The 25,018-nt window shown below is 37.3% G+C and overlaps 1 protein-coding gene across 1 annotated transcript in view; it reads left to right on the forward strand.

Annotated features, from left to right (window-relative positions):
* DMD (dystrophin) overlaps positions 1-25,018 on the forward strand; it is a 1,939,482-nt gene that overhangs the window by 351,202 nt on the left and 1,563,262 nt on the right. Inside the window, exon 5 of the mRNA XM_090265340.1 lies at positions 21,382-21,474. Within this exon, the coding sequence (XP_090121466.1) occupies positions 21,382-21,474 (93 nt within the window). The remainder of the gene's footprint in view (positions 1-21,381; positions 21,475-25,018) is intronic.

A 25,018-nucleotide genomic window follows, 5' to 3' on the forward strand; every position in this document is an offset into this window, starting at 1 on the left:
AACTCATTTAATTTCTCACACATTGATGTTTCTCTCCCTCTCTTTTTCCTTCCCTTCTCCTCTCTCTAAAAGTAAAAAATAAAAAATAAAATTGCCACATAAATCCTGTTTGGAATATGATCAATATTGAGTTAAATCTATAAATCAATTTAAGAAGAATTAATACCTTTACAACATTGAGTATTTCAGGTTTCTCCTATGATTTTCCTGAATTTTTTTATTTTATTTTAGGTTTTACAGAATGAAAAAAAAATCCCATAGAAAACAATTGCCAAAAAACTTGAACAATAACTTCACAAAAGAAGATATTCAAAAGTTCAAGAATTATATAAAAAAATGTTCAACCTCAGCAGTAGTTGAGGAAATTTAAACTAAAACTGCAACAAAATACCAATACCAATTCACAAAAATGGCTGAAATTAGAAAGGCTAATAATGCCAGGATTAAAGATAAGAAATCACTTGAGCTCTCACAACTAACTGATGTAAATATAATTCAGACAATCATTGAAAATAGTCTGGCATTATATGAGAAGTATGAAAGGGCAGAATTCTTTTTTGTTTTTATCTTTTATTTTTTGGTTTTTCAATTACAGTTGTCCCATTTTTTCCCCATTGCTCCCCCCCCATCCCACCCCCTCTCCCGCAATCATATCCCTCCCCGTTGTCCATGTCCCTGAGTCATTTATACACGTTCCTTAACTAAACCCTTCCCTTACTTATCCTCCTTCTCTCCCTCCCTCCGCCCCCCTATTGACTGCTATTCTGCTCTTTGTCCTATTTAGTTCGTTTGTTTGTGTTGCTCTTTAGTTTCCTCTATTAGGTGATATCATATGGTATTTTTCTTTCTTTGCCTGGCTTATTTCACTCAGCATAATTCTCTCTAGTTCCATCCATGTTGTCGAAAGAGGTAGGAGTTCCTTCTTTCTCTCTGCCGCATAGTATTCCATTGTGTAGATGTACCACTGTTTTTTGATCCACTCATCTACAGATGGGCACTTAGGCTGTTTCCAGCACTTAGCTATTGTAAACAGGGCCGCTATGAACATAGGGGTGCATAAGTTCTTTCGAATTAGGGTTTTGGGATTTTTCGGGTGTAATCCTAGCAGTAGAATCGCTGGTTCAAAAGGCAGTTCCATTTTTAGTTTTGGGGGGTAATTCCATACTGTTTTCCACAGTGGCTGCACCAGTCTGCATTCCCACCAACAGTGCAGTAGGGTTCCCTTTTCTCCACATCCTCGCCAGCACTTGTTGTTTGTTGATTAGTTGATGATGGCCATTCTGACTGGTGTAAAATGGTATCTCATTGTGGTTTTTATTTGCATCTCTCTGATGGCTAGTGATGTTGAGCATTTTTTCATGTGTCTATGGACCTTCTGTATGTCCTCTTCGGAGAAGTGTTTGTTCAGGTCCTTTGCCCATTTTTTAATTGGGTTGTTTGTTTTTTTCATGTTGAGTCATATAAGCTCTTTATATATTTTGGAGATCAGTCCCCTGTCTGTGATACCATTGGCAAATATGTTTTCCCATATGGTTGGTTTCCTTTTCATCTTGCTGATGTTTTCTTTTGCTGAGAAGAAACTCTTTAGTTTGATGGAGTCCCATTTGTTTACCTTTTCCTTTATTTCTCTTGCCTTAGGAGATGTATCCATGAAAATATTGTTACGTGGGATATCTGAAATTTTCCTGCCTATGTTTTCCTCTAGGACTTTTATGGTATCACGGCTTACATTTAAGTCTTTGATCCATCTTGAGTTTATTCTCGTGTGTGGTGTAAGTGGGTGGTCTAGTTTCATTTTTTTTCACGTCCTTGTCCAGTTCTCGCAGCACCATTTGTTAAAGAGGCTCTTCTCATTCCATTTTATGTTCCTTCCTCCTTTATCAAATATTAGTTGACCATAGAGGCCTGTGTTTATTTCTGGGATTTTTATTTTGTTCCACTGATCTATATGTCTGTTCTTATGCCAGTACCAGACTGTTTTGATCACAGTGGCTTTGTAGTATTGTTTGATGTCTGGTATCATGATTCCTCCTGCTGTATTCTTCTGCTTCAAGATTGCTTTTGCTATTCGGGGTCTTTTTTGGTTCCATATGAATTTTTGGAGTGCAGAATTCTTGTAATCTCACAATTTCATTCTGAGGCATATATTGTAACTAGAAGAAATACATTTTTAGGTTTTTCAAGTCTGTCTGTCTGTCTATCTACCTACCTACCTATCTATCTATCTATGAGAATATCCATAGCACCTTAATTTGGAATAGCCCAAACTGGATATGACTATGGTATATTCACATGGGAGGATATTATAAAGCAAAGAAAATGAACAAATGATAACTATACATAATACACAAGATAGATCAATCTCCCAGAAGAGGTTTGAACTACAGAAGTGAGACACACAAGTATACCCATTTGGATTTATTTTAATTAAATTTCAGTACAGGCAGAACGGTTCCATAGGTTTAAAAGTCTGAAGGGTGGTTACATTTTGGAAGGAGTGAAGCAGTAAAATGCACAAGTGAATTTCCTGAAGTATTGAAAATATTCGATATTTTGACCTGGTAGTTGTTATGTGGGATATTTGCTTTGACAACATTTATCAAGCTCTACACTAAAGTATGTACACTTTTCTGTATGTATGTTATACTTTATTAAAAAAAAAAAAAAAAAAAAGAACCCGAGGCATGTAAACGAGGAACAGACTGACAGTGACCAGAGGGGAGTGGGGAGGGAGAGAGGGGGGAAAAGAAGGGGAAGGGTCTAGTCAAGGAACTAGTATGAATAACCTATGGACATGGTCAATGGGGTGGGAATTGACCGTGAGAGATGGGGGAGGTGGGCAGGGCAGGGGAGAGCAATGGGGGAAAAAAAGGAAACAACTGTAATAGAACAACAATTTTTTAAAAATGGTTTAAAAGAGAGGAACCTAAATGTCAAACAGTGGATTATTCATCAATATGACCTTAGACCCTCTATTTTCACACGAAATTGTTTAATAAAATGTGATGATTAAATATATAAAATTAGAATATGATTAATGCAATTTATGGATTTTTTTCTCAGAACGTCATATTTCTTCCTGAAAATAGAAAACCTTGAAAACATTCCATTGTTTTAGCAGGCAAAGACCTCCCCCAAATGAGTCTTTAAATTTGAGAAGAAGCCCTTCAGAAGCAATTTCCACAGTGCTCCCATTGGAGCCAGAGGCTTAATGGGGACAGACATGAAACTGAGTTCTCTATGTTAACAGTTAGAATCTCAAGAAAAACATTTTCAATTGGAAATCAAAACCCACAGCGAAATAACCTTTACCCAAATTAGCCCCAGGCCAAAAGATATAGAATACAGATGTTCGAAGGTAAATTTACCATTTCATTCTACTTTGTTATTTTATAATAAAAGAAAGTACAAAAGAAATGGAAAATATTGAAAAGAACATGCTTATTAGCCTCTGATTATTACCATAAAGAATAAACATGCAATTACATCAAAGAGATTGTTCAAAGACAGGGTTTTTTCCCCCCTAAAGATAATGGGCCTGGGGCAACATATAAATAAATCAGCATATTAAATAAATAGTAGGACTATATAAAATTTCCTTCTAAGAATCACAAAATCTCAAATTTGAACTATAGGAAGCATTGATTGGAGATCTTTAGTACCATACATTAGACAGAATAATTTTAGTGTATTTACATTCAGCACATTATTCATTGTTTGGATACTATGTGTCAGGTTCTGTTCTAGAAACACTGCAGTCAGAATGAACGCAAACCTTTATGTCATGGAGTTTTAGAGTCGCACACCAGGGAACATTAAACATATAGTGTTAGCTAAGATAATGAAGAAAGAACAGAATACCTCTTGGGTAAGTTGTTACATGGGTAGAGACTAGAAGGAAGTGAGGGAATCAGCCATGTGATTATCAATAGAAAAATGGTCCAGGCAGAGGGATAGAAAGACCTTGAAAAGAACAAAACACTCAGAAGTAGGACTCAGTAGGTGGATAGGACTGAGAACAGAAAAAAGATAGCAGAGAAGGGGATCAGGGAGGTAGCAGGGTGGGGTGGAGAAGGGCAAGATCATGGGGAACCATGGTTAGGGTCTGGACTTAGTTCTGAGTAAAATGACAATGACAAAAATTTAAAGGCTTATTATAAATTAAGTGGGTAATAAAATACATTCATTTAAAAATCAGAGCTAGATATATTAATAAGACAAACTTGTAAGTATTTAAAAAGCATACCATTTTTATCCAAGAAAGTGATGATCAATAATTAAAACATAATACAACTTACTGCATAATAGAAATACTACTAAAACCACCAAGAACTGATAGAAATAGATTTTTATTCATAGCCTTTAATTCACTATTATCAGATAGCAACATTTAGCAGCAGAAAACTGAGAATGTGAATAGCATAAATAAACTGTAGATGTAAGAGCAATTTTCTACTTATGGACACTCCAAAGCATACATGATTCTGTAAGTGTGTGTTATGTATAAACCTTCTGCCCCAAAAGATGGATTGCCAAGAAAAGCAATAGGTTATAATTTAAGTTAAATGAACCAAATCCAAATCTGAGCTCTCAAACAGGCATTCAGAAAATTCTAACCTTTTCTCTAGTGGAAATGCTCTTCCCTAGCCCTAGGGAGTGGCCATAAATCAGTAGACCTAAGCGGTGCCTTTCAGTTAGGAAAAAAAAAAATCTTTCATATGTAGTCCATTGAAATATCCACTGATAGAGTCATCATCCAAGCCCAAGCCAAGTGTATTATTAACAGTCCTGGCTTGAAATAGATGGCTAGTGCAAAGAAAACATTGAAGAGACTAGTGAAAGGAATATATAGAAAATCGTGGGCAGGATTAACAATGAATGGTGAAGCGCCCAGGGCCTAGCATGAATTAATAGCCTTTATTACTGCTAAACCTGAAGAGACAAAAGGAAAGAGAAGGCCACTGGACAGCAATTAGAACTGTGGGTATCTAAAAAATGCAGTTACTCTCCAACTATGACCTGCTAGGGGAGAAGACTGTGATACGTTGGTCTCTGTATCCATTCATCTATTGCTCTGCCAATGCTGCGCATTGGTTGAACTCAACCAGAAGCTAGAGGCTAAGAGATCCCAGGTGATGGAATCATCTCACACTAGGTGGGTGATCTCATAAAAAGATGGGGTGAAGAAACTGGGAGAAGGAGCAAACAGAATAACTAGCATTCCAGGAATCTGTACTTATTTTCTGGTCAAATGGGAAGTCAGAAATACCAACACTGCAATCCCTCATATAGGCTACAGCCCCACATTGCCATGTGTTTAAAGAAGCTATTCACTTTTGAGACCATACCACTGCTTCCTATTGTTGACAGGGACAGGAAGTGGTTCCTGGCTAATTTTGGAACCAGCTCACATCACATTCCTTCCCACGTTCCTGGGGAACACCAGAACCAGAAAAGGAAGACAGACTGAGAGTAATTTCTAATTTCTGCCATGCTACACAAATTTAATAAAGGTGTAGGAGAATATAAACACATAAAAAAATATTCCTGCCTTGGCTGGTGTGGCTCAGTGGATTGAGTGCTGGCCTGCAAACCAAAGGGTCACCGGTTTGATTCCCAATCACAGCACATGCCTGGGTTGAGGGCCAGGTCCCTGGTTGGGGGGCACATGAGAAGGAACCACATATTGATGTTTCTCTCCCTCTCTTTCTCCCTCACTTCCCCTCTCTCTAAAAATAAATAAATAAATAAAATCTTAAAAAATATATTCCTGCCAGATGTACAAATAAAAAAATGGGTAATATATTAGGATGCAACACAATGTGATTAAACACACAAAAAGAACTTTGAAAGTGCATACTCATTGATAATAATGCTAGAAATTAATAACACTTTCAAAAATTAAATTTGAGTGATTTAGAATATGTTGCGTAAGAAATCAAGAGTATAGATCCACATTTGTGTAGGAGAAACCATTCCATGAGAAAACCCATGAGAAATGGCCTAGGTTTTCCCTAAAGGTTCAATTTGTTTTTGCTTTAATCTTCACTTTAAAAAAGGATAAATTAATTCAAGCTTTCAACCATAAATGTTACAAAAAGAAAAAAATGCTTTAAGGAAAGTAGGAAATAAAAGATAAATGAAATAAATGAGTTAGAAAGAAGAAACACTAGATACATTTAAGAGCTATTTATTTGTAACAAAATAATAAAATAGACTAATCTTATAAATTTATTCAGAAAAAAATAGAAGAAAAGCAAATATGTGCAATTGAAAGACAGGAAGAAAATATTAAACATAAGCACAAGAGCTACAGAAACCAAAAATGGAGTCTACACTGAACTATATGTTGATTATAAAAGATCAATTAAATTGGATTATAATCTATTTAAAACAATAAGTTACAAAAATTAATACAACAGAATATAGAGTACCTTAATCAGTAACCAAGACAATTTAAGAATTCATAAAACATAACAAAACAAACCTTCCACAAGGGCTTCTGAGTCCAGTGGAGCCAGTGGTAAGTTCATTCAAATTTTTAAGAAATGCATCAATGCCAATAGAAAACCATGAGGAGACTCCCAATTGTACAAGTCTGTCCACAAACCTCATTTTTAAAATTAGCACTCCCTGCTGTTAAAGGGGTCTTAGAAGCTTCCTTTTGAAAGTATACTTTGTGGTAGTTTGAAAATCTTCTTAGATCAAGTTCATTTTCACTTCTCCTTCCTTTCCTGGGTCTCCTCTACCTTGGCCTACACCTCTGCAACCCATTCCTGATTCTAAACTAGCCACCTAGTTTGACAGTGCATCTGAGTTTCCTTTTGTCCTCTGTGCTGACCTCTAACTTGCGATCATTACTCAAATGCCACTGAAGGCCTGGTTCTGTAGAGCTGACGCCACGTTTCTGTCCTGATTCACATTCCCTGTTTGAGCATGAAGTTATCCCTGCTGTCAATAATTTATTTTTGAAAACCACTTATTGAGAAGGGAGTGTTTTTAAGGGCAGCGATACATTTATTACAATATTTGTTGAGAGCACAGCTCTTTTTTTGTGAAGTTGGCCGTGGTTTCAGAAAGGAAACAAAAGAAAGTACAAAATTCTATGACCCGCGGTGCATGACTACCACGTGGTTATGCTTGTCTATACACCAGGTCAGGATAAATCATATTGTTGGGGAGTGGGGAAATGCCCTACCACCATGCTGCTTTAGTTCTCACGGCTGGATGAATAATAAACTAATAAAATAAGCACAAGACAGGAGGTAAAAAAAAAAAATTGGTATGTGTGCACAGAAGAATCATAATAGGCTGCTCAGATCCTAAAATGAAGCCCAAAGAAATGATTGAACCAGGCACCTGTAACCTTTTTTATGCTTCTTAGACAAAAGCAAAACAAAACCAAACCCAATAAGTTTGTGAGAAGTTGACAGGAAAGAGAACATTAGTGCTCATTCAAAAGGAATCTAAGCCAGGTTTGGGTGTTCCTTAGTGAGGAATCTAAACAAAGCTGGGGCTTGAGCAGTAGTTACACGCCTTGTTTATACAGGCTTCCCGCTCTGGATTCTTTTAATTATGGGATAGGGCTGTTGCTCATCCTTCAGAAGCAGGGAGGGCATCTTTCACAGGGGAAATTTATCTCCTGCTTTCAGGGGGACAGAGAGGAAAGGGTTTTTATTTGCCCATGGGCAGTTTCTTATGGGACTTTAATAATTCGAAATAGTCAATACACCATTGAGACGCTCCCTGTCCCGCAGCTCCCTTGGTGAGGATGAAAGAACTGACTCAGAAACTAATTGTCTGAGAAGAGAGAAGGGTGAGTGTCTTTCATAGGAGATCATGATCACTCTTTCCTCATTCAGGGTTTTTATTGAGTTTGCTGCCTGCGGAAATGCACGGGGTAAGCATGCAGACCCCCACCAAATGGTTGGGAGTAACAACAAAGGGAAGCATAAATCAGCATAGGGAGATAGGTAGCAACTGTGAGGCGCCGAGGCATATATCGTAGAAGTTCAGATGTCTCTTTTTAGTTAAACATTTTGTTCTCGCACTCTACTGACAGGGATTTGGGACTACACAGAGCAAGCAGGCTTCATTAGCATCAAAGAGTACATTGCATTTCTATTCTATTTCTAACCCCCCCCCCCCGGAGTGTGGGACCAGCAGTATGGTATGTGGGACAGAGCAGCTACAGCCCTCTATACCATACATACTGGTCTCCCACACACCATTGTGGGATATCTTAGGGTGGCTGGCCCTGGGCCCCAACAGTATCCATACCTTCCTTTTATTTGTGACTGGTTGAAATTTACAGAGCAAATCGCAGAGAATATGGAAACATGTCTCATGTTACCATTCTATCGTTCCTTACCCTTCTCTGCTCTTGTTTATAAGCTGTGTCCTTCATCAGGCATTCTGAATTCACTTCTACCAGCCTTGAACCCCATCTTCTCTCAAATGAAGTGAAATATTTAATAGGTCATTTAAACTTGTTTATTGATAGATTTCCCCCCTTAGATATAACTAAGTTCCAGTAGATGAGCTTCCTCTATCAGAAATTTGCATTTTTAATAATTTTATGTATAGTTGAATAATGCTTGAGTTTTTTCATGGGTAAGGGAATTTATCCCTTAAAAATCTGGTAGCAGGGTTTTCCTGTCTGTGGTGTTTTAAGGTGCCCTTCATATGCATTATGCTACTGTTTTCTCTTAATTGGCTTATCCCAGTTTGTTTTCTCTTCTTCCATCCCAAAATTTCCAGGTTTATACTTTCTGAATCTCAACAGCATTTTAAAATTAAATTTATTAGAGTGTGATTGGTTAATAATTATATCATGTACATTTCAGGTGTCCATTACTTTAAAGATAACTACCAAAAACGTAGTGTTGAAATACATCCTGGGCATGTACTAAGACTTTATTGATTTACCATGATTTACCATTAGGTAAAACAGTTGTAGATCTCTTAATTATGTTCAGTACAACACACTCATCAATTGTCTATGACAAAGTGGCAACATTTTTTAGCAAGTAATTTCAATGTATAATGTGAGATTGCACCAAGCAAATAAGATCATTGTTATACATTATTAAAGCACAAATCCAAAGTGAGTAAAAAGCTTAGGGTGAAAATTCAAATGTCAGTTATGTTTAAATATTTGCTTGATCTCATTATTAAAAATTGTCACTGGATTAGATTGAATGGATATCCAATGTCACTGATCTGAAAAATGATATAATGTTCACTCTTCCTGGCATATGATCTTAGATAAAGAGGATTCTGCAATGTTCTTTAAAACTAGTATTTTATGTGTCCTTTAAGTATTCAAAAACTGAAATAGCTAGATAATATATATTTTGAAGTATGTCATAACAGTATCTTTGACTGAATATAAACTGCTCCTATTTATTACTCATAAAATCCAGTTTTTGCATATAAATTCCAAATTTTTAAGTTTATTTATGTTAGACAATTATTATTTCTTACACTAAATTTTCAGTCCAAAAATAGGTCTGTAATATCTGCATCTCATATATATTAACTCCAAGGATCCAAAAAAAGTATATCCTTTTAACCCTGTCACTCACTATTTGCAGGATATTTGTCAAATGATTTCATGACTTTGGTTCCACTCTGTTACTTGTGTAATGTACTAATAGAAATGGTTGTACTTATTTCAAAATATTCTTCTATGGAATACAAAATATATACAAGCATATCTTGTAATCTTTAAATTCATATTACACATGATGTGAAATTATTACTCTTAAAATGAAACTAGTTCTTATTTAAAATAATTTCATAGGGTGAATTGTTTATCTCCCTCCTATGCATACATCTTTTATGTTATTCTACATTGTGAAATTATTATTGAGGACAGTGTACATTTTCTCAAATGATGCCCTCTAGTCTACAACATTCCACCTAAGAAATTTTGCTTAGTTTAGTTGTTAAGAGCTACTTTGCCAAAAGTTTAGTTCCGCATTTTATGTTCAATAAGAGTACTTGCATTAAAACTTCTATTTTGATATATTTGTTTTAATTTTCTTTCACCCCTTTAATGTTTCTATTTCTTAACATTATGGATTTTTTAAAATAATTGCTTCAAATCTTTATTGTCAAAGAGGCAGTGTATAAGCAAGTAAAAACACAGTTCCATTAAAAAGAATTACCTTGTAATATATGATAATGATCATAAACACATTCAAAACATAGAGAAATTTTAACTTATTTCACCAGTATAAGCAATTAGATGAAACTGTACCTTTTTAAATCTATCTCTGCCCTTAACACTTAATATGTGCCATATGGTAGATGGTCTAAATATTTACTGAATGACTAAATAGTAAAGCTTAATCATTGAAGGTAGGGTTACTATCTTCATAATAAGTACCCAGAACTAAGTCTTTTTATGTATTTTAGTTCAAAATGTGCTTTTTACAGATATTTCCCAATGTAAGTGTCTCCATTTGCATAAAATAAAAAGTAATATTTGAAATATGGAGACCAGAGAGAGAATAAAGAAAACCTGCCAGTGGAGGAGAGCCTGTCCACACTAGCCAGTGCGGCCCATCCTTCAGTTGTATATGTTGAACTATTCATCACTGAATAGTAAAAGATTCAATACATGCATCCCTCAATGGAAAAAATAGGTGTGATTTATGCCCATGAGTCTTAAAATTTTATATAAACCTTAAACACAGCGATAAAAGCACATGCTGCAGGGCAGCGAAACTACTTCGCTTTTCCTGGCACTTCTGATCTTTTAAGTGCATTATATTTGGGAGGATTATATAAATACGCGAGGAGTTTCTCTTTAATACAGAGAAATCACTTGACTACACGATGGCAGATGTTTTCTAAAATGTACTTAACATTTAAAACAAAATCCTGTTTGTCTAGAATGTTGGAAGGAAAGGCTCAGTTATAAATCATTTATGAGAAAGAAATGTATGGGTATGAAAGTACCAAATAAATAGAAGGTAGAAGTATGTGCATGAGGTCTAAGTATCAGGAGGGATTGTTATATAATAAATTCCAATACATGGTATTTCCCTGTTACTTATTGTTTAAGATTCTACCTAAAGCAATCCACCCAAAGTTTTAAAGATGGCTCCTTTCATAACCTTGGTTTTCTATGTGAATGTATTTTGTGAGATTTAATTTGCAGCATTTTTTATTTAATTATACTCACCCAGATGGTCCTGGCTGGTTTGGCTCAGTGGATTAAGCGTCGGCCTGCGAGCTAAGTGTCGCTGGTTCGATCTTCCAGTCAGGGCACATCAGAGAAGGAAAACTCTGACTCCAAAAAACCTCTGCTGCCTTGCGGCATACCTCTTCAGGGGAAAGGCTAAGGGAGTAAACCCCGACAGAAAATCCGGAGCCGGAGTCCCTAAGGCGGTTTGACGTTGTAGTCAACACCGGCAACTCCTGCGGCGCACCTGAAGCCAAGCTGTATTGACTCCGTCTTTCCCTTGGATCCTTCAGCTGCGAAGAGAGGGGGGGTCTGCTGCATGGGCAACAGCAGACCCTCCATATCACCCTGCCCAGGCTCTGTAGCTTCAGCTTCACTGGAGAGGACACTCCAGCGTCGTCACAAGATGTCGATTCAACACGGGAGGAGACAGATACCGTGTCACTCCCGAGTCGGACTGCACAGCCATTCTCGGCGGTGCAGATAGACTCTTAAGAAGCTACACCATTGTCTCTCGAGATGGACGGCTGCCGACGACGACGACGACGACTCACCCAGACTGACGAGTAAAGAGCTGGCTCGTCACTATCCCTATGCCTTCCCAAATTAAAAAAAAAAAAAAAAGTGCTCAAATTATATTCTGCATATTAAGGAACAAAAGTGACTCCTTTTTAGGATAAATCTTGAAATCTGAAGTGATCCTGAGAAAGCACATCCTTTGAAACAAATGTGAGGAACCTTCTAGCCCTAACCTAATATTACTTGGCTGAATGATACAGTATGTATTTTCCTTGGTTCTTGTACTGATAGACTTTCCTTCTCAGTGCTTGTCTAAAAAGCAAGAGGTGGTCAATACCATGTATTTGAAAGATGATACGTCCCTATTAAATGAGATAAAACTTTCTAAAACATCCAAGATGGCTACAAAGTCAGTGGATATTATACTCATCTCCTCCCAGGATCAAACTGGAGTTACAACTAAAACACAGAGCAATCAACCGGGGTAACCAACTGAAGACTAGCTGAACAGAAGTCTTATAACCAAGGATTTACACAAGAAGCCACATTGAGACTGGTAAAATGGGTGGAGACATGGAAAAGTCTGGCCCTGCTCCCACTGGTGGCAGCTGAGCTTCTAGAAGGATGTCTCAGCCGCAAAGGTTCCCCCCCAGAAGCATGGGGTCTCAACCACGAGCCAAGTTCCCCAGCCCTGAGCACCAGAGCTAGAAAGAGGAGCCCATATAACATCTGGCAATAAAAGTCATCAGGGATTCTGTCCACCAGGAAGAGACAGGAGTCCGCTTGAGACCCAGGTACCCTCTCAAAGGGCCAACACACAAAATATCATCTGCAGCCACTCCTGGTGGCCTTTGGTGGAGGGAATGCAGAGTGGACTAGATTCGTGTGTGGAGAGACTGGAGTTTGTGGCTCTGAGTAGAGAACTGAAGGGATAGTTGCCAGGATCCCTGTGCTAGGTTCCTCTCCCAGACCACAGATCCCATCTTTCTTGGGTGGTGCAATTGCTTCCATGTGGCATCAGCCTGGGGGATGCAGTAGCCCCACCCTCTGGACTCCCTGTTGCCTCACCCTGTGGAGCTTGCCCTCTGCTGAGGAGTCAGCTGCCTGGGCCCATGTTTAGAGGTCTGGGAAGACTCAGGGGGTTACCAGAGACTGAGTTGTGTGGCATTGGAAATGGGGCCACACCCCCCATCCAACTTTCTCCTGAACCTGACTGGCACCACTCCATCATGGGAGATCTGCTAGCCAGACTTGCTGGGCTTCTGACGTCACCACCATCTCAACTCATTGTGGCTCCAGCCAATCAAGGTCTGGGCAGAATCTGGGAGAGTCTGAGTTGTGTTACTCTGAGGTAGGGATCACTCTCCTGACCTTCTCCCAAGTCTGACCAATACCTCCCCCTCAGGGGAGGTCCACTAACCCCATCCCCCTGCCCCACTAACCCCATTCTCCCTGCCATGCTGAGATGGGGGTCTGAGAAGAATCTGGAACAGACTGAGTTGTGTAGTGACAGGACAGGAGCAATTTTCCCCTCACAGGCCAGTTGGTGCAGAGCTCTCCCTTCACATGGCCAAATTTTGGTCTGTTTGGGCCTGATAAACTCTACTGGCCTCATCCTGATGACTCCCTGAGACCCCACCCCACCATAAAAGTATGTGAGCACCCATCAAGTGATAGCTAGACTTGGTGAACCGTGGAACATTTCCTGAGTGGACTCAGACCCAGCACTGGCACTGCATTTGAACCTGTATTAATCTTATGAACACCACTCACCCCTACCTGGGTGACTCATTGAGAACCTACCTCATGGAACTAGAGTACTGCTAGAGGTTCTTTCAGTGACTGAGCCTGATAGGCAGAGGCAAGTGGAGGTAGATCTTGCGATGCTTTGGGACCTTTGCTGATCTGTCCCTGGACCTGGTGCTGGTAAAAGCTGGCCTTGATGTGCAGCTTGGACCTTTCCACACACACTCAGGTGCAGGAGAGGCAGCCACAAACTGAGGATCACTTTGTTGCTCCAAACATGTTGTCTAGGGCCAGTCACAGACAGTGTCTGATATTTAAACCCATGTCCTTCCCAAGAGGCTCCAGAAAAACACACTCAGTGGCCAGCTTCAGACCACATCACAGCAGGATCCAATTAGTTTCACAAGTGGCATATCGAAAGGGAGATCTTGGTAGGCACCCAACCCTGATGAGGCTGGGTGACAAAGGTGAAGAGATTAAGCAAAAAACAACAGCAACAACAAAACCCTCATAGACACTGATAAAAATAAGGTGATTACCATATGAAAAGAGGGGTAGAGGGAATAGAGAGGGTAAATGGGTGATAAATAATGATGGAAGGAGACTTAACTTGGGGTGATGAACATACAATACAGTATAAAAATAATGTATTATAGAATTGTACACCTGAAACCTATAATTTTATTAACCAATGTTGCCCCAATAAATTCAATAAAATGTAAAAAAAGAACTGTAAATGCTCAAATGATTTACAAACCAAAACTGGTACAGTTTAACCAGCTCCCTGCCACCACCCAAAATTTAAAAAGAATGAAAAAATTTGTCAAAGCTTTATTCCTCTTCAACTCTGTCAGTGACATCATAAGACTATCACTCCCTTGCTTTTCTTTCTCTTTAGCTCTGCTTCGCCCTAAGAACTTCCATTTTTTCATTATTTGACTGATTACTGAAATTATTCTTATGTCAAATATTCCTCATTCAAAAGTTAGTGTACCATCTTATGGTTGATAAGCTCATTCTTGTATTCCTTTTATAAAGCTAATTAAAAATTATATAAACTTCTCCAGGTCAGTGATCTTCTTTCACCAAACCATCACAGTTTTGCTTTAAATCTTATGGTTTCCTTAAGTATTCTTGAATCTTAAATATATATATGTGTGTGTGTGTGTGTGTGTGTGTATATATATATATATATATAAATTCTTTTGTTATAATCAATGTGAGATATCTAAATTTATCTTGCAGAAAACACTGTTGACAATGCTAGACTACATCGACCCTGAGGAACTGGATATAAAAACAATACCTGGGATGTACAGCATAGTAGTTAGAAAATCATGTACTTCACAAAGTGATCCCCCTGATAGTGCCAGTACCCACCTGGCACCATACATAGTTATTACAATATTATTGACTCTGTTCCCTATGCTATACTTTACCTCCCTGTGACAATTCTGTAACTACCATCTGTACTTCTCAATCTCTTCAGTTTTTCACCCAGTCCCTCAACCCCCCTCCCCTCTGGCAACTGTCAGTCTGTTCTCTGTATCTGAGTCTGTTTTACTTAAAAATAAAAATAAATTTAAATTTAAAAAGGAAAGAAAAGCTGGGACAAAAAGTACGGCTTTCCCATGGGGAACTAGAAAATCTTCTTGCATGCTAGAAATGCTCTATCTAGACTGGAATGCTTGTTGCACAAGCATATACATTTGTCAAAGCCTACATAATGTATACTTAAATTTGTCTTCCAAGAGATTTGAAGTATATGTTAATTTTATCACAAGAAAAATAAAATTATCTTTCTGCAAAGCAATACAAAACAAAATCTGGGTTAAAACAAACATTGCTCCCTTGAATAAGCAATGGAAGAGAATTAATGACTCTTTATAGTCCAGTAGTTATTAGCAAGCTCATTTAGGAGGTGGAGCACCGAGAAGGAACAGTAGTCTCTGAAATACTTATGTATTAATCATAAATTACTAAATATACATTTTTATACAAAATCAGATATTTTAGTCTAAGTACTAGCGTGGGAACAAAATTATGTTCAATTTGTGTCCTGTGAAGTCAACAAAAATAGACTATTCCACAAAGCAGTTCATTAGGTTTCCTAGGTACATTTTTGCTCGCTGCTCATCCTGACTCAAGGGACATTTCCCTCAGTTCACATTGAAATATTTGGCTGGAGCCACAATAAATTTCTATTATGTCAAAGGCAATGGTGAGAATTTTCTATCCTCCAAAATTATGTTTGAATAAAGCGTCTTCCACAGATAATAACACAAAACTCTGAGCCTGAATCTAACATTACTTCATGAGTAAAGTCTCAGGTCTGTTTGCAGGAACTCCTAAAACCAATCTACATGTGTAGGTAAACTTGTTTCTGCAAAAATTGAATGCAGCTATTTAATTTTCACATACAGTATCAATTTTCACACCTATTCATTTGTTATCAGATGCTTTCATTCTGCAAAACAGGAAAGCAAGTTTGGTTGTTCTTAATGACCTCAGTATTGAATTTCATGCTATCTAGATAGCACTTGTCACAACAGTGATATACACATACACACACATTCTCTCTCTCACACTGAGTCCACTTATTAACATATATGTCATATAAATGTCTTTTGCTTAATAGACCGATGCATAATTATCCATTTGTTTTCTCTTTTTATAGTTAGAAATTAGGCTGAGAATTCTTGAAAGATATAATTTCAGAGCATATATTAGAAAACATATGTCAAAGAAAGGAGAGAAGCCATTGTGCAGCATGGTGATAATTATTTAAGAATAGCTGGTAATAATGAAAAAAAAAACATTACTCATAGTTCTGTGGTAAGAGATATGGCATTATAACACTAAAGAGAATTGGTATGATAACACATGAGAATTTAGAGTCAAAATGGGCTGGACTGTCAGTAAGAAGCTTTCAGTAGTAATATGAAGACCATGAACAATCCCCTTCAGGCATGACAAAATACACCCCCTTTTCTTAAGTCTTCGTGATTCTTAATTATTGTTACTTCTTATGGTCCTGGGTAGCATGAAGAAAAGCTGTATAGCAGGACACAAAATATAACCAAAACAAATAGTATTCCTTGTCTACACAGTGGTGTGCAATAGCTGTTAATTTAGAAAGAGGTTATCCAGGTAATTCATGAAGAGTTCTCTAGATTTAATTAAGGAATTATCTCTCTCATCTGTCTAGGCCTGTTTTTAAATCTTGTGGAAGCTTCATGTATCTTTGAGACTCTGCTTCTCTCTTGTAAAATGACATAAAATAGTAACTATCTCATACTTTTAGTGTGATGATGATGTGGGTGGACTGAAAGCTGTATTCAGAGAGAACTTTATAGCCTTGATTTTTAAAAGATAGAAATAAAAGAACTAAGTCTATATCTTAAGAAATTATTAAAAAACAATAATGAACATTGTATTCAAAAATTTTAAAAATAGGTTGAATACATACAAAGCTGGCTCTTTGAATAGATTAACAAACTAGATAAACCTTTTTAATCACAACAAAAGAAAATATGAAGAGAATAGAAACTACAGAAGGTTAGTAATGAGAAAGGCTCTGTAACCAAAGATAAAGAAGAAACTAAGAAAATACTATTAGCAATTCTTTAAAATTTATTTTGAAAAATCCAGGACATGGATAATTTCCTATGGCGATGCAAATTACTAAAGTTGATAATAGAATAGCAGAAAATTAAACTCAATTAATTACTTTAGAAAACACTAGAGACCTACCATTGAAAAATACACCAGGATTCTTCACATATGAATTTAACCTAATCCTTAAAGAATAAATAATTCTTATATTTAAGCTATTTGAGAGCATATAAAGAGCTAAAACTCCATAATTCCTTTTGTGATGTCAGAATAACCTTACTACCAGATGTCAATAAATACAAAATGAAATATTAATTATATAATATTATTTATATTCAAATATAAATGAATATAAATGCAAAAATCTATGTTGAATTAATGAAATTGAAATTGATTATAACCATATCTTGCACATAACAAGTATCAGCAAATGCTAAATGTTAGTTTCAAAGAGCTCTTAAAATTAAGAAGGAAAAGAAAATTACCCTATAGGTAATGAACAAAGCATATTAACAGGCAATTCACAGGCAAAATTATAATGGTCAGTCATCCAAAAATTATTCCAAAATGTACTAGGATCATGGAAATACATTAAATTACCAATGCAATGTCTTCTTACTCATCAGACAGGCAAAATATAAAAGCAGAACCACCCATTACTGGTAAGGGAATAGCCTTCGTTTATAGTTAAAATATTAAATGCTAAATCCTTTTTATGAAGAAATACCTACTAAAATGAAAAATATATATCCCCTTTGATCTGGTAGATACATTCCTGAGAATAGCTATTATAACAATGGATGCATTAGTATCTGAGGATGGATAAGGCATGACCTCCATTCCAGCATTATATAAAGTTGGGCATCAAAGGAAACAAGTATCACAACCCTAGAAACAAACTGAATGTCCACTAATACATCCACACTATTAAATACTGTGCAGCCATTAAAATGAATGACTAAAAGGAATTATTGTTTGGTAAAAGCAATATTCAATAGTATCTGAATAATGTGCCATTTTGGGGGTATAGTAAAAAATCCCTTAGATTTGTGTGTACATGATATCATACATGCACACTCACATATACAGTGATCATTTGAATAGGGAGAAAAATATGATAGTAGTTTTTTCTTTTTAAATGTTGGATTAGGAAAAAGGTCAGGGGAAGAAAGGGGGGCAAACAAAGTATAAGAGAAAACTCATCTCAAGAATAACAGGAGACTTTTCAGCCAGACCCGCCATCTTCCAGTAATTCACCAAAATGACTAACACAAAGGGGAAGAGGTGAGGCACCCACTGTATGTTCTCTAGGCCTTGTAGAAAACACAGAGTTGTTCCTTTGGCTACATACATGCTAATCTACAAAAAAGGTGATATTGTGGACATCAAGGGATGGGCACTGTTCAGAAAGGAATTCCCTGCAAATGTTCCCATGGCCAAACTGGAGGAGTCTACAATGTCACCCAGCATGCAGTGGGCATTGTTATAAACAGACAAGTTAAGGGCAAGATTCTTGCCAAGAGAACTAATGTAATGTGTACTGAGCATATAAAGCACTCTAAGAGCCGAGATAGTTTCCTGAAATGTGTGAAGGAAAATGATCGGAAAAAGAAGGAAGCCAAAGAGAAAGGTATGTCAGTTCAATTGAAGCATCAGCCTGCTTCACCCAGAGAAGCACACTGTGTGAGAACCAACGGAAAGGAGCCTGAGCTGCTAGAACCCATTCCCTAGGAATCCGTGGCATGATGAGTGTGAGAAAAAAATAAAAGACTTCCGTACTGATAAAAAAAACAAACAGGAGACAGGCATGTATGAGCTCTCACTCATGCATTTGTGTAAAATAATATATTTGTGTGGTCATATCTATAAAGAAATAAAATATTTCTAAAAGAATAAAACAGATTACACATACACACGTAAATACATACACACAGACACAGAAAATATCACAAAGGTTAGTATGGAGTTAACACTAGAAAAATGACGATAGTTACATTTCTCACTTCTCTGTAAAGTCCATATGATACTATACTCACATATAATCTATTGAAAAGCTCAATAGTATCCTCCACTATAAATTTGTGTGGAATCCAACCATGGACTTGTAGCTTGATCTTTTATCCTTATTCAAATGATTCTACATTATTTTCTGTATAGTTTACTTGGTTTAAGCCAACTGACCAATAAGTTATATATAGTTGAAATACAAAAATAAAGTTAAGTATTTAATTATCCATTTAACCTGCAAGTAAGTTGATGTGGGGAGTCACTGGGAGGGGTTTGACAGCTAAGACTGGTGTTCGGTAGCCTTTTTATTGTTTTCACTTGGATTTCCAACACAGCTTCATACTTTGAAGTTATAATTAATACAATGTGGACAATGAAGGTGAATGATAAGGAATGTTTTAGCACCGAGTGACAGAACAGTGAACCCATCTCACTGAAGGAAGGAACAAGTGGGAAGGACAAATCAGAGTGATACAGTCCGGTAAGGCTTTAGAGCCTGAGAGAATGAAAGCTTTAACCAAAATGAGTCTCAGCTATTTAGTGAAGTTAACCGGGGTTGACGGTGGGGGTTAGGAGTGGAGGACTCTCTCAGGATCCTGAGGGACAAAATGGCAGGATCCTGGAGGCAGCCCAAAGAAAATCCAACCATTCAACCAAAGGGATCAGTGAACCAAGGATAGGAAATAGGGAGAGAAACCCAAATTACTCCTGAATCCTCAACCTTGTTCTGACAGTTTCATCCCCATTGTATACAGCACTTAATCCGAGGTTGCCTATTTGCTTTACTGTGATGTCTTCTGCTTTTAAAGTATAGATACTCAGTTTTTAATCAACCTTTTCATTTTGAGATTCATTGTAAATGCACATATAGTTGTAAGCAGAAATACAGAGAGATCCTGTGCACCCTTAACCCAGCTTTACCCCAATGGTAGCGTACCATAAAACTATAACATGTTATTACCATGGACATAAACGTTGATACAGGCTTACAGGCTTTTAGTAGTATTCATATTTTTCCAGTTTTGGTTGAACTTTTGTATGTATGCATGTGTGTTTTGAGTTCTATATCACAGAATAGATTTATCACCACTAGGATCCATCCTGCTCTCCTGCTGCCCTATGAAGATATCCACCTACCCTACCCAAGCCCTCCACTCCCTACCCTCTGGCAACTGCTACTCTGCTCTTCATTTCTCTAATTTTGTTTGTTCAAAATGGTTATACAAATCGAATCATACTGTATGTATGTAATCCTTTGAAACTTTGTTTTTTCAATCAACATAATTTCCATAAGATTCACCCAAGTTGTTACATGTATGAACAGCTCATTTCTTTTGGTCACAAAGTAATATTCCATGGTATGGATATACCATTGTTTGTTTAACCTTTCACCCTGAAAGGGCATTTGAGTGGTTCCCAGTTTGGGGTGTTACAAATAAATCTAGTGTAAACACTTATGTATAGGGTTTTGTATGAACATCAGTTTTCATTGCTTTGGGATAAATGCCCAAGAGTCCAATTACTGGATTGTATGATAAGCACACGCTCTGTTTTATAAGAAATTGCCAGATGTTTTCCAGAGGAGCTGTAGTATTGATATTTCTGCCAGCATTTGATGTTCTCACTATTTTTCAATGTTAGCTGTTATGATGTGTGTAATGCTAGCTCATTGTGGTTATAATTTCCATTTCCCCAGTGGTTATTGAAAATGTTAAGAGCATGGACAGAAGATAGGATTTGCCTTGAAAAATGAAGCCCTTCCAAATTTTGATTCCCAAACTGAGTCCTGAATAGAGAAAAGAGAGCTGGTCACTAGCTCCATTATTTATTAGAATACTAATATGTGTTTCTAAAGCAAGGGAATTTTAGTCAAATATAGTCACCTCTAATTATAATAGCATTCCTCTGAGCGAGATAAAAGAGCTGATCAAATTTCTTTTTTTGTTTCAATTATGTATTAGGAAGCACATCTCAATTTTAAGCCTTTTTTATGAGTTATCATTGTTTTACATTTTATTTGGAGATACTCTGATTAGCCTCTTTAATCTGCAGTAGTCTATTGATATACTAATGAAAGTACACTCATTTCCTATCTCTTTGTAAATGTGTTTGGGGGCACTACTTTGTTAAAGAAAGTACATGTCCAAATACATTTTGTTTCAGTTTTGGATTAATTTTTAAAGGTGGTAATGCTGCCTAGGGTCCCAAAGTGGCTAATGCAGTTACCTTTGTGTTTTGTTTTCTTTCCAAACAGACATCTTTCCTCCTTTCTTCAAATGTTTTCCCTTTATCTTTAACAGGTTGATTTAGTGAATATCGGAAGCAGTGACATAGTAGATGGAAATCACAAACTGACTCTTGGTTTGATTTGGAATATAATCCTCCACTGGCAGGTAAGAATCCTGATGAATATTTCCTTTCTGGGTAACATGTTGCTGATTCTTGCTTTCATTTATGCCCTTGACCTCAAAGCAAACATGTGCATATCTAACAATACAAAGCCCATCTCTATAGTGCTACCTTTTAAATGAGCACTTCTAAGGTCATTTGAGATGAGAAAGCGCAGCAGATTATAAAACAGGTTCTAGCACATTTGCAGGAATATTTTTCTAAATTTTCTTTCACTGGGGAGAGATGAGGCAAAAAAGGTAAGTGTCATCAGCAGGGTAAGAAAAGTAATTTTCAAATAAACGTGTCTCCTATTACTTACCTCTGTGTGAATCTACATAGTTTCAGAAAATGATAGGTATTTTTTTCCTTTTAACCACTACCAAATAAGTGAGTCTTTGTGAATACTGTGTAGTCTCAGTATAAATTAATGCCAATAAAAGATTAGTAGGTTATCATTATCTATATGAGTATATGTGTTATACATGCAAATCGACTGTATTATCTGATTTGGAAATTGCATTTTTTTCTGAACTACCTCTGCATAGGGTCTTCTGAACGCCTATATTTATTGGACTTCTGCAAAATAGATAAAAGGTCATTTGGTGGAAAGAGTATACATTTTTTTTTTCAGCCAGACCAACATGAGCTTAAATTCAACTCTGCCATTTTACCATGTTAATGACATTGGGTATAATGCCATCCCTTTTAGGCCATAACTCTCTCACTGTCAAAATAGAAAAAATTATAACATGTATATTTCTTGTCAGGATTATAAGAGAGTATCTGTAAAGCACACAGTACAGTGCAGCATTTTCATGAGAGGTCTATCTTATGAATAACTGATTGCTTAGAGTTTTCTACTCATATTTTAAGAACTTGGAGGATAATTGAGATGTCTGCTTTTTTTTTCTAGCAGAGATTACTTTTTTATGAAACAGTATTTTTTTTTCTGAGACATAATTTATGTATTATAAATTTACCCATTCTGAGTATAAAATTCAAACTATACCAGACTGGTGTATCCCTGGTGCCCAAAGGCTTCTCAAACTATTATGAGGATGGAATGGTCCCTTCACCCTCCCCAATCCATAACAAAATTCAGGATATTTACAGAGTTGTGCAGCCATCACAACAATTTAATTTTAGCACATTGCCACCACTCTGAAAATGAATCTCATGTCCATTTACAGTTACTGCCCACTCCCACAACCCCCAGCCTTAGGCAAACAATCTCTTTTCTGTCTCCATATGTCTGCCTTTTGGGACATTTTGTATCAATAGAATTGTATAATATGTATTCTTTTACTGAATATATCCTGCTTCTTTCATTGAGCATAATCTTAGAGTTCTTACCTATCGTAATAGGTATCAATGCTTTTATTTAGTAGGGTTGATTTTAATTTGAATTTTAGGTTGGTCCTGCACAGAGTCAGAGGGCATGTAGACCACGTTGTTTTCCCAGTTGATCCCCGTCCCCATATCTTTTTATTCTAAACACTGAACAGGCTCAATCCTATTTCACAGCAATATGGGGAGTGAGAGACAAGAACCACAGTGGCTGACAATAGACAAGAACTCATACAAGCCTCAAATGAACACAAGATTCTCAATTCTGAGCCTTTTTCACATAGTGATGGTATCAACTAGAACCAGCAAAGCAAGATAGGGCTTCCCACCCAACTGGTTTACTTCTGTTGCTTAGTACTTCTCCAACTACCTTGAGAAAAGAACAGTCCTCCCTTGCCCCTTTTCTATTGTATGTAAATTACAATAAAACTGAAGTGTTACAAAAATGAAATGAAAAGACACACAAAACCCAAGCCTATTATTTTTTATGATGACATTCAACAGAGTTATATAGACTTTGTAAAGTTGTTACCAGAAGTTTCTAATGGACGATCAATTGTTCTATGTAGCTTACGGCCTGGTAACAAATGGTTCGTGGAGGGAAACCAGCTGGCAAGAAAACACTTTGTGCTGCACAGATGTTGGTCCTGACAAAGCCAGCAGGAGAACTGAGGCCTGAACAGGATGCCCAAAGGCTATCTGAATTGCATTTATCATTCAACCGGTCTCTCATATATTCTCATTCTTGCTTATCTTCTCAAAACCCTTTCCAACTCCATATCAACTCACTGCAGTTTCAAAATTAGCCTGTTGGCTATTTTCTTCATTTGTTTGTGAACCTGCTCATTTTTTATTATTAGCATGAGGAGGGACTTTCACACCCAGGAGTACCAGAAGGAATGCTTTTGTAGTCTTTCCTTGTCTGAGACATCTCTGTTGTTTCCCATTTATGTCCTTGAATCACTGTTATCTTTGTGACTGCAAGGACCTAGACCCTTCCCAGCCTCTGCCTCCTTATCTTATCCTTCTCTTCTATCACACTGCCTTGTTCTCCTAAATCTACTAAATCTACTTAAAAAAAAATTCCTCCTGCTCAGTGCTTCTCCTCATAACCCAATGAATCACAAAAGTATTTTCTTTCACCAAGCGTACATATTTGTCTTCCTATTAAACAGTCAAAGAAGCCCTTGAATCTCAGCAAAGATTAAAGGACTCTGGTCAACCTAATATACTTTGCAGATTTATCAGATTAAAAGAGGGAAAGATGTGTCTGTCTTTTGTTCCAGTGCCACATACTATGTTATTAATAGTGCTGTGGAGGACTTCTCTTTGAACTTGTAAAAACTCAGAAATGCCAACCCTGTTCCCTCTCCCACCCCGCCCCACCCACCCCTGTCATTGCTTTTCCAGTTTCCACTTAAAACTGTCAGCCTGGAAAACAATGCCTATATTGGAAAGAAAACAGCTTTGAACGAAAGTGTGAAGTAGATAACATGCCCTTGGCATCTTTTTTTCCCCTTCTTTTTAAGTGTAAACCATCCTTTTAGGGTGTTCAGCTCAGTTCTGATAACAGCTGAAGATAAAAACATACCCTGCTCACAGTGGTGTGCTAGCAGAAGTCAGGCCCCATCTTTGCCCGCTAACTCAAGGGAAACACAATTCCAGGGCTACTTCACACTGCAATGTTTATGTGATTTACAAGGGGTGACGCAAAAAACCCAGAATTACCCTCTGTAGGGCAGGCCCCTTGTAGTCCAGGCTTCCCCCACTGGGTGAGTGTTCTAGGATCCCATCTGTATCAGTGCACCAGCTGGCATTGTTCTGAGACACTGTGTTCGGAGTCAGTGCATCTATTTTGAAGACTCTTTCAACGTGTTTGCCCATTTCATGATGGGTGATTTATGAGCACACCTGTCCACATTGTGCCGAGTATTCTGCAATTTTTGACCAAAAATGGCATGACCCCCGTGCTCCACCCTCCCTATTCACCTGATTTTTGCCTCAGATGACTGTGTGTGTGCGTGTGTGTCCGTCCTGGATGAAAGAAGTCCTCAAAGGGAAATGTTTTGCTGATGTGGAAGAGGTGAAACAAAAAAATGGCAGAAGCACTAAAAGGCATCAAAATCAGCAAATTCAAAGATTGTTCTGAAGAGTGGGAAAACGTCTCAATAGGTGTACTGCATCAAAATGGAGAATACT

Source organism: Furipterus horrens, unplaced genomic scaffold (genome assembly GCF_987537825.1).
Source record: "Furipterus horrens unplaced genomic scaffold, mFurHor1.1.pri manual_scaffold_17, whole genome shotgun sequence".
NCBI lineage: Eukaryota > Metazoa > Chordata > Mammalia > Chiroptera > Furipteridae > Furipterus > Furipterus horrens.